This window comes from Electrona antarctica (genome assembly GCF_951216825.1).
Source record: "Electrona antarctica genome assembly, chromosome: 14".
Taxonomy (NCBI): Eukaryota; Metazoa; Chordata; class Actinopteri; order Myctophiformes; family Myctophidae; genus Electrona; species Electrona antarctica.
The window spans coordinates 27288436-27299586 of record NC_136795.1 but is presented as its reverse complement, the minus strand read 5'-3'; the positions used below and the strand labels follow the sequence as shown (position 1 = coordinate 27299586).

At 40.6% G+C, this 11151-nt stretch overlaps 1 protein-coding gene across 3 annotated transcripts; it reads left to right on the top strand.

Annotated features, from left to right (window-relative positions):
- Positions 1-453: 453 nt before the first annotated feature.
- On the top strand, positions 454-6942 carry slc25a10a (solute carrier family 25 member 10a). Of its 3 annotated transcripts, none has more exons than XM_079520548.1 (11): positions 454-844; positions 2008-2127; positions 2254-2323; positions 2469-2517; positions 3714-3755; positions 3878-3921; positions 4389-4459; positions 5022-5114; positions 5212-5289; positions 5612-5668; positions 6171-6942. In XM_079520548.1, the coding sequence occupies exons 1-11, from the start codon at positions 755-757 to the stop codon at positions 6270-6272; spliced, it is 816 nt and encodes a 271-aa protein (XP_079376674.1). In that variant the 5' UTR covers positions 454-754; the 3' UTR covers positions 6273-6942. The 3 variants fall into 3 exon arrangements, with proteins under 3 accessions (XP_079376674.1, XP_079376675.1, XP_079376673.1); XM_079520547.1 differs by having other exon boundaries at positions 462-844; positions 2254-2368; XM_079520549.1 differs by lacking the exon at positions 5612-5668 and having other exon boundaries at positions 456-844; positions 2254-2368.
- Positions 6943-11151: the final 4209 nt, after the last annotated feature.

Genomic DNA, 11151 nt, shown 5'->3' with positions numbered 1-11151 from the left:
CAAAATTGTCCAAAATACAGTGAAAATAGCCGATCTGCAAGCTCAACAATGCTATTTTCAAGAATCTGTTTACAATGCACTATAGAGCTTAAGTGGTTATGAGCAACTTTGGAATAGTAATCCTGAGTGGGACATTGGCAGTGCTTACACAAAATTTGTCTTCTCTCTGTATTTTCCCAAACTCTCTGACCTATGACCTGCAGTTGAGGTGAGTAGGCTATAGTGCAGTAACTTAGGCATTCTGAAGTATGATACTACTACTGAGATGCCTACGGTGTTTCAGCCTACTGACTTTGGCAGCTGGCGTGGCATACCACATTCACAAAACTACAGCAGTATAGCCTACTTAAGGGTTAAGGCTGGCTTGACTATTTTTGTATCTGTCACGTACACTTGGGGCCTAACCAGCTGCACCCCTTTCTTGGCACCATGGAGACTGGAGTTGATCTGACACACACACCACCACTGGAGCAGCACGCATGTGGCATTGGAAGGCTACTTGAGAAAACAAAATTCACTTTTACAATAAGTAATAGGCTAAGGCTACCCTTATTTTCAATCATTTTGTCCATCATGATTCATGTATGTGATATAATGATGAACATGGCCAGCAATCAACAGCATTGGAGTGGAACCACAACAACGCTATGCGAGGCCGGAAGTGGACGGACACAGACACAGTAGGAGTCGCGACGTGTTCTTCGGATCTGTTCAACTTCAATGAACGTTCATTTCAAGTTCAACTTCCATCATAATGCAAGAGAAGCGCATCTCTCGCTGGTATTTTGGCGGAGTTGCCTCCAGCGCAGCCGCCTGTCTAACACACCCATTGGATTTGATCAAGGTAAAAACTAACGAATGTTAAAGTAGGCCACCTACCACTGAGTAACAAAACCTTTCAGATTATGAAGCCACGGAGTCGCCAACAGTTTTCCATTTCCAATGTTTCAATCTAGCTGCCTAATCTTTGACTTCAATGACCTTCTTAAGACCTTCTGGGGCCTATATTTATGCAATAAATAAATTACGTAATTTCATATTCCAGCTGTTCCTCGCGGATTAGGCTACTCATTTGAAATCTTTACATAGGCTATATTTTAGTTTTGTTTTAGTTTATTGCTACCTGAGATTTCTACAATATTTATCCGTGTAGGCTAATGTGTTGATGACTACACAAATCATGGGTCCTCCTATGCCTTATGAGTTATGCCCAGGCCAGGTGTGTTTGGAGAGTCCTTATTTGACCTTGTGTAGAACTTTGTGTTAAATTGAATAAGAACAATGACAAACAACAAAAAACAAAAGCAAACTATATCATACACACGATAACATTACAACAATAATAAAATGAGAAAATGTAATAAAACAAGAACCAAAAAGAATTACATTCACATGCACATTCAAACACCGATGGCAGCGGAAACCATGCAAGGCACCAACCAGCACATCAGGAGCAATTAGGGGTTCAGACTTCAGAGTCTTGCTCAAGGACACTTCGACACTAACTCTGGGGGAGCCCGGGTTCGAACTGGCCGGAGCCGACTTGGGGACCCAACGCAGCTCCTCCAAGGAAAACAAACAAATTAACGGAGCTGAACGTGAATCCCCCCCACCGCCCACCCCTTTTTTCCCCTCACTGTATATGTTTCTTTTCCCTTTTTACCTCCTTTATGATGAATTCCTGTTCTGTCCTTTGTCTATATAGAAGTGTCTATTTGTACGTCTCTAAATGTTTTTGATGATTTGAACATGGTGGACCCTATTGGAAACAAGTGTAATGCTTAATTGGGTCGTCCACTCACAGTTAACAGCCTTTGTATTGAGTTTGTGCTTGAAATGTACTGTAATTCTGCAAACTGTTAATACATTTTTCAATCAATTAATCAAAAAGGCAACCTTGCGGTTACCATCCAGCCACTCTACCCTTGAGCCACCGCCGTTCTGCGGAGTAGGCCTATCTTCTGTATCATTGCTTGGATTCACTTGTATGTGGTTTGTTATTTTTAGGTACACTTACAGACACAGCAGGAGGTGAGGATGAGGATGAGTGGGATGATGGTTAGCGTTTTGAGGAGAGAGGGATACCTGGCCCTCTATAACGGTCTGAGTGCGTCCCTTTGTCGGCAGGTGAATGGACATGCACGTGCACATGGGCAATTTAGCAAACATATTATTTCAGTTGCATAAATCAATCAATGTTTATCCCTTGGAAACAACAATTTGTTTAAAATGGCTGCTTCTCCTTTCCGATAGATGACATATTCTCTGTCTCGGTTTGCCATTTATGAGACCGTGAGGGATATGCAGAGCTGCCAGAACAAAGGTGATATGCCTTTTTATCAGAAGGTCCTGCTAGGGGCCTTTGCAGGTATGTGACGCTACATAGGCTACAGGTACCTTCTTCAGTTCTTTTAGGTCTTGTCATGTCTGATGGCTGTGTTGACAATTCGTGTAATCTTGTCCTGCAGGTTTCGCCGGAGGTTTCATTGGGACGCCAGCTGACATGATAAATGTCCGGTGAGTGATGTGGTAACACCGTGATTTGAGATAAATTGTACATAACCTCTTCTTATCTGTGGAAGTATTGAACAGATCAGTGATTGATGATCAACTGGCCATGGCAATTTAATTTGTAATAGCAAATTTCATACACAATGGCATTTCAAAGTGCTTTACATAGTCATAAAATGGTATTAAAAGGCTAAATTTAAAAAGCATAATAGAATGATAGTAAGAGAAATCTATGAAAATCCGGGAACTAAATCGTTACCAAGAAATTTCTTCACCAATGTGTTTCTAAAGGTGTCTAATAACATGTACTAAAAGTTTGAAATTCAACTCCCGTGGGAAAATTGAGTTATTAGCATAATATGTGACCATACCCATAACATCCTATATAAGGCAAAAAAGTCCAAATTTCATCATTCTTTAAGTAGCATGTGACATATGAAACTAGGGTGATTTCATGATTCTGAATCCATTCCAAGCATTAGTTTTGCACAAAAAACACTCCTTGGGAGGAAAAAGGCCACACAAACGTGATGAGGTCAGCTCATTTGGTCAACTGGATATGGCCTAATTTAGCCCAAGGAGTGTTTTTTGTGCAAAACTAATGCTTGGAATGGATTCAGAATCATGAAATCACCCTAGTTTCATATGTCACATGCTACTTAAAGAATGATGAAATTTGGACTTTTTTGCCTTATATAGGATGTTATGGGTATGGTCACATATTATGCTAATAACTCAATTTTCCCACGGGAGTTGAATTTCAAACTTTTAGTACATGTTATTAGACACCTTTAGAAACACATTGGTGAAGAAATTTCTTGGTAACGATTTAGTTCCCAGATTGGTCAAATACCTGATAAAATGCCCTTACTATGAATCATTTGGTCCAAGTGTTTTGTGGATTTCTTCTTCTTTTTTGTCAGTATTATAATATTGTCTGACTGGGCTATGATTTTATACTGCTGTTGCAGCAACAGATTGCAATAAAACTACCTGTATTGTATTATAGCCCTGCTAGTAAAGTATTTCTAATTCATGCTAAAAAAATGCACTCAAAATCACACAGTTTAGTGAAAGTCACTCATTTGTGACTTTCACTAATTAGTGTATTAGTATTAGTGTATTTGCATTAGTTTGTTCAGTGACAGTTAGGCTACATTTAACACTTTACATCAAATGCTTTTCATTTGACTTCTGTCCAGCATGCAGAATGACGTCAAGTTGCCAGTAGAGCTCAGGAGAAAGTGAGTATTTGGAAACATTAGTCCACAGTATTACGCATAGTTTGAAATATTTTACAGTCCCATTCATGAAAGGAATGTATATTTGTATGCAAATCAGCACATTGTGAGTTTTGTCCCACCAGTTATGCGCATGCACTAGACGGACTGTTTCGAGTTTGGAGCAAAGGTAAGATTCATTTAAGGACACCTAACCTAATGTCACCATAAAACAACAGAATATCGTTGCTGTCAGGCAGAAGCTTTGTATCTTCACATTCACAGTTAAAAATAGTCCAGGACCATCTACAAGCTCACAACATGATGCATTGTAGATGCTATTGTGAGTTTGTAGATCTGCTATTTTCACTAATGCAATTTTACATGGACAAAGTAGGGATGCCAGGTTGTAAGTGGCTCAGTATGTCTTTGGTTCTATGAATACACTGATATAAAGATTATTCTATAAAAACAATGATTTAGCCTCTAGACTTATAGCTGCTACTTTTGATGCTTTTGAATTTGAATCCTGAAAAGTAACAGAGGAGAACAGATGAGGTTTTTCCAGAAAACTTAGATTAGGATTTAGAAGGCATTTAGATTTTGATCTTCTGACAATATAGCATAACCATTAACCACTGGACCATTTTATTCCAGAGGGATTGAAGAAACTGTTCTCTGGAGCCACGATGGCTTCTAGTAGAGGTGCTCTCGTCACTGTGGGACAGGTGAGGACATGGTCGAGAAATGACAGTTACCGTGTGGGTGTCCCCGGAGGTTCCCCGGAACATCCGGACCCCCAGGAACACGGCCAGGGGAGCGAGCCTGTTCCGGCGAGCCTTCCCGCATCCGAAACGGTCGAGAAATGACAGTTATCGTGTTGCAGCTTTCCGTGCTCATCTGTGCTGGGACGCGTAGACATACATACATACATACATACATACATACAGTACATAATACATGCAGTACATAGCTTCAGCTCCGTAATGGAGCGAAGGCACCGCTCCAAAAAAGAAAGACAGAAAAAGACCATTACTGCATGAAAAGTAATCAACAAACTATAAGCCTGCTATAAAAACTGGTCAAACACTGGCCAAATTGTCAAATAATAATAAGAAAGAGGCACAAAACAACGGCTCTCAAGGCGAGGTGTTGTGAGCTTGTAGCTCTGCTATTCCCCAAATATGATTATTTATTTATTTTATTTATTTTGGGGGGGTTGTGAACCACTTTCCTTAGATCTACAGGCTCTAGATCTAAGGCAGTGGTTCTATTGTTGTGTCCTTGCAGCTGGCTTGTTATGACCAGTCCAAACAGCTGGTTCTGGCCACTGGCTACATGGAGGACAACATCCTCACACACTTCTTGGCCAGTGTCTTTGCGGTGAGTAAATGACTTCCCACCATCATGGTCTTGATACAGTACACTTCAACAGTAAGAATCAATGTCAAAAGCTTTCTTATCCCCTTTTTCTATACAGGGGGGCTGTACAACCATTCTGTGCCAACCACTGGATGTTGTTAAAACTAGAATGATGAATTCAGCAGAAGAATACAGGGTGAGTCTGTTTTCTGACCTGTCTTTAAGTATTATAATTATACTGTGTTAATATAAGCAGATAAGTTATAATGCATTGTAATGTCGTATAAGTACATTTATAATGCATTATAGACATGGGCTTCATAGGAAGTGTTACCGAAATGTTACAACAAGCTTATCATGTCTACTGCATCTGCTTCCATGTTTTATGATTTATTGGGTTCCTTCTTAGGAGATCACTGTGGTTTCAGCTCGTCTTTGCTCAGGCATAAATGTTTAATTGCTGGCACTAACTAGAGAACATTCCCCAGCTTCTGCTTATTTCTTTATTTTGGTTTCAGGGTGTTTTTCACTGCCTGACAGAAACGGCAAAGCTGGGTCCCAGGGCATTCTATAAGGTAGACCAAAGTCCTGATGTCACTTACTCATCCCCTGGGTCACGGAAGTAATTTCTCTATGGAGTATGGGTCATCTTAGAATCGTCTCATATATGAATTGTGGTTCAAAAATAAACAAATTGTCCTGCCACTATTGTCGAGGAGGGGGCTCTGTATAGTTTACAATAGTCAGTCACTCATATTTGATACTGTCTTGTTTCTGGTGAAAGGTGTATTAATTTGGCAGCGGTTAATGTTTTTGCCGTCGTAAACCGCCAGGCTCATGTAATTATTTTTGGAACACAGTTCTTATATGACGATGAGAATTCAGAATGGGGGAAAACGTAACCCATGTAGGATGCATAAATTATCTCAGACTTTGGTGCTCTATTAATGAGATGATTATAATGTTCCAAATAATCCCTTTCATTCTTAAACACATGTTCTGTTCTCATTTTACTTGCTTTCAATATTCCTCTGAAAAATGTAAAGCTCTAACTTCACTATTTGTGTGTCCACGAAGGGTCTCGTTCCAGCTGCTATCCGCCTCATCCCTCACACAGTTCTGACCTTCATGTTTCTGGAACAGCTCAGGCGGCACTTTGGTACCGTGGTTGTAGCCTGAGAGGGATTTGTGGCACTTTGACGGATGTCAGACTCCAAGCCAAGGCCATTACTTTGTTAGCCATTCGACAAACTAGTACACACATTGAAATTCCAGAAGTTTTCATTCAGAAATTGACCCAGGGTCAATTTTGACTCTTTCAGAGTTGACTCGACACTAACATTTACTGTGTACAGTGGCAGCAAAGAGGGGACACGTTCCACTCCCAAAAACCCAATCTAACTAGACCCGACTGGAAAGCCCCAGTACACTATTTCAATGTCCATGGGTTCTGCTGTGAATGGACTCATTGACCACATTGTCTCATTAAAGCTAGTAATCTGGAATATCAGTGACCGAGCACTTTAGTATAATTGCATTGTGAGTGATTGTACAATGCACAGATGAAGAAGTTTAAAATACTTTTTTCATTTCATTGCTTTTTTGTTTTTTTTGTTTTACTTTCAACTGTCTTAATCTGTCTGTAATTTTCCAGACTAATCTTAATTTAACTTGTGTAGTCATTTTTGCCCTGTAGAGGGCAGTATTACACCAGTCAATTACAGCTGTGTGTGTCACGTACATGCCTGTAAGTAATAGTCTCTCTATGTGTAATAGTGCAGATATAGAATAATGTGATTAGTATCAGAGAGAGCTTTTGTAATTATTTATAAAATACTGTCCAGGTTTATATACTGTATATGCATATTTTCACATTTCCAGATTTGTTGGATTTTGTTAAAGTATTCACTTGAGTCTAAATCAGCAGTAGTGTAACATCTTCGAGGCAAAAGTGATCAATACATAACGAGTATTATTCTTATAAATGTTGTTTGGCTGTGTTGTTCCTGCTCTTTACCTAATGGGCCTGATATCTTATGAACCCATTGAAACCGTATACAGTGTCATTTTAGAGTTTAACCAATAACCATTATTTCATAGGCTACTTTGGTTATTCAAAAATAGCAGATATACAAGCGTGCCACTTTGTGCCGATCTATTTGAATATATAGCCTAATATATATCATTTATATTTAAAGCGAACATTTTTAACTCAAATCTTTGCTTCTGGGGGTCCCTGGAACAAAATAGTTTGAGGATCTGTGGTCAAATACATATCATTTGGGGGTTCTTGACATGAACAGCCAGATATAGCCTAAACATAGGTTTTCCAGATTTTCTTTCATCATGTCATTCAAGAGTTGCTGGAACCTTGAGAGTTGTAGGACATACATGGTAAAGCAAGCTTAGATTTCATTTCATTTCACTGACATTTTGGGATTATTTTATTATTTTTGAGTCTCGGAAAACTTGCTGAGAAATTGTGTATACTGTATGTGGTTTTTCTACTGCAAGCTGTGCTTTTCTTCTCTGTGATGCCCGATCCATCATGCTCAGCTTTCAAAGAATCCTGATAACCCCAGAGTTCAGTCAGATAACTCACTTTAACCAATATTTATTATAGAATGAGAATTACAAGTATCATATAATATTTATTTTATCTTGGTGTTCAGCTCTGCTACATTTTTCTCCCTGCTCGGCACAATTAAACACCATCATTAAACATTAAGAGCAGAGAGATAGATATAGAATAACAACCCCCCCATGGGGAACAGAAATAACAGAGCCCACCGGCAGCGGTGGGAGCAAACATCACATAACAACCAGAAACAATATGTAGTGTAGAAGGAAGGCAGGAAGAAGCATGCAGTTAGGTGAGCTTAAATACCCTGCCCAATTGGTCAGCTGACTGCCACATCAGCGACATGTGGGTCTTGCACACACTGAATACACCCACATAATGCAGCATATTAACCCCTTGAGCACAGCACATAATGGAGTATATCTGACTGAACTAACTCCGCAAATACGTATCATTTAACTTGGCTGCTGCATTGCCTGTCTGTTTGATAGCTGTTGATGGTTAATATGCATCATGCAGTCATGTCATCTCTTGCTTGTCAGCTGTCCTGTGGTGGTTCTGATGCACATATTGTGTCATTTCAGTTTCTGAAAAATGACAGTAGTTACATTACAACCTGTTGAATGATTATTGTTGCCGAGTTATTGTGAAGATTTTCAAGGGTATGTGTACAGTGAAGTAGACATGAACAGTAATTGATTTAATCTTGGCTTGAGATTTGATAACACCAGGTTATGGAACTCGCCCCCGCCAGTTTCTGTCATGGTCTCCCTGTCTCCCACTCCATTTCTCTCAGTCATTGTCACACACCTGTTCCCACTACATCCCCAGCCCAGCAAGGCCATGCCCACAATACAAACCTGTGAACACTTCCACAATCAATCTGCTCACTATTCAGTGGATTTTCTGGTCTGGACTGGAGTTTTCTCTGGGGTTCCCTTTTGAGCTGCAATGAAAACAGGAAAAACAGTGAACACAGTGACATCTGCTGGCAAATCCCATTGACATATATGGGATTTGTAGGCTGTGACATCACAAACAGCAGGAAAATCAGAGCACTTGTTTGAGCCAGACCACAGAAAATTTACTGAATGTTCAAAAAAAATGTTTTATGTCACAATCCCTTTAAACCAGAGCTCTCTTGATATCCTCACCTTAACTTGGACTGCAGGTTTATTTGCTGTTTCTATCAGGCACAATATCACTGATTGAGTCTGGAAAAGATTCTTTGTGCGTGTACAGTGTACACACACGCACATTTCACACACACACACACACATTTTGTTTTAATCATTTGTTTATGTCCACATAAGAGATACAATACAAGGACACACATATTTACAAGGTGCTGTACAGAATGCAGTCCGCAAATCCCGGACAAATACCCACAGTCCACACACCCTTCAGGGGTACAACGGCGTCTTTGCCATATTTGGCAGCTACCAATAGTAGAAAAGATTGCACAGAATTCTTCAAGCCGTTTAGCTGCTTTTTTGGCATACCAAGTTGTTGGGAGCCTCATACAACCTACCTATGTACATGTCCTAGGCTGCCAAAGATAAACACAAGTAGTGTAATGACTTTGGTCATAAAGGCTTCTAAGCTAGAATCAAAGGTGCAGGTCACTTCAAGACTGGCAACTGATCTGTTTCCTTCATTGACAACATCTGGTGTATTAGCAGAGAGATGTGCTAAGAGTTGAAACATGCATGGAAGGTTTGACAAAGGTCACAGGAATGTTTGTACATTCTCACAGACAGTGTAACATGTTTAGTTATGTCCTTTGTTATGAGATCAACTATTCTGTCGTGGCGTGCTATGTAAAGCCCTTTATAGGCATAGCAGCCATTCAGAATGTGTGACATGGTTTCTGTAACAAACCCTGTGGTGTGATGCAAAGTTGCAAACAATGAGGAGCATGGGTGGAGGGAAACCAGAGGGAAAGGTTGAGTCTGGTGGGAAGGATCTGTAACCAGCTGGCTTTTACTGTAAAGGTGATAATGTCCTCATTGAGAGCAGTGTTCCTTATAAATGAATGGGAAACAGAGTGGTCAGCATGGGGAAGACAAGCGAGTTTAAGTCCAGGCCAATGTTGTTGCCGATGTTGGAACATATCCAACAGGTTCCGCCGGGCACCCGTAGGTGTCAACAGGTGAGTGTGTCCACTGTAGGTCACTGTTGCTCAGAGGTGAGGGGGTTATGTCCCCAGAGACCCTCACAGTCTCAGAATCAGCACACACACACACACACACACACACATCTGCATGCATGTACAGTCGTACACATCCTTCTCTCCCCACCTCTAAATTATGGGCCAGACAATCTAGTCTTGAAACGTATCTTGACTTCATGGTGTGTGGTCCTGGAACTGAAACGGGAGGACAGTGGTGATCACATTACCAAAAAGCTGAGACCACAAATGGTATTTTGTACTGTGGTACTTGACATTCACATTAGCTCAGCAGCTGTGTATACAAATAAATATGCTTTATAGTAGTCATATTTGCCACTGGCATAGGATGGTTTTAAAACAGAGGGTCTGTGAAGACTTTTCCAGAAAAACCTATCATGCAAGCACCAAGAAAAAGAGAGAACATTGTTTGACGAGGGATGTGCAATACAGTCATCCATGCGACATTGCAGATAGTTTAGTGTCTTGGTTCCAGAAACAATTAACACTCCATCATCTGTCTGTCTGACTGACTGACTGACTGACTGACTGCATGTCTGTCTGGGGTGCATCTCTGGCTAATCTCTATTGAATCTTCCTGAGGACCACCTCGAAAACGAGAATGCATCTCAGGTAGGGGCTTATCCTCCAAATACATTTCAAAATAAATAAACCACTCGTTCCATCACTACCAAATCTCTTGTGCACATTGCCATGCAGGCCAAGGAAGTACATTTTGCACTGTATGCTTCTGTGAGCTAGGAATTTAAAACAAATACAATTTGTCGTTCACATCCTTATATTTATTCTATTAATCTAAGCAAGAAAGAAAGTAGATTGCAATGTTATGTTAATAGTTATTGGATTTGAGATTTTCTAAATTCTAAAGTTTGCTTCTGCCCAGCTCATTGTCTGGCACATGCGGAGTAGCCTACAGTACATAAACTGTTACCAAGGTATAAATGGCAAATCTACAAGGTTTAAGAAGAAGGCTGATGCACACCTCAAAGGCTGGTGACCGGTGCATAGGACAACCATGCACACCTCAAAGGCTGGTGACCGGTGCATAGGACAACCATGCACACCTCAAAGGCTGGTGACCGGTGCATAGGACAACCAAAGGCTGGTGACCGGTGCATAGGACAACCAAAGGCTGGTGACCGGTGCATAGGACAACCAAAGGCTGGTGACCGGTGCATAGGACAACCAAAGGCTGGTGACCGGTGCATAGGACAACCATGCACACCTCAAAGGCTGGTGACCGGTGCATAGGACAACCAAAAAGGTGCAAATGTCCAAAAGGGGAT

Bases quoted from the DNA above. Each gene is read 5' to 3' on its own strand.
- slc25a10a (XM_079520547.1), top strand. From the start codon at position 755: ATGCAAGAGAAGCGCATCTCTCGCTGGTATTTTGGCGGAGTTGCCTCC. The intron at 2,369-2,468 runs GTATGTGACGCT...CTTGTCCTGCAG, and splicing joins CCTGCTAGGGGCCTTTGCAG to GTTTCGCCGGAGGTTTCATT. The intron at 5,290-5,611 runs GTGAGTCTGTTT...TTTTGGTTTCAG, and splicing joins ATTCAGCAGAAGAATACAGG to GGTGTTTTTCACTGCCTGAC.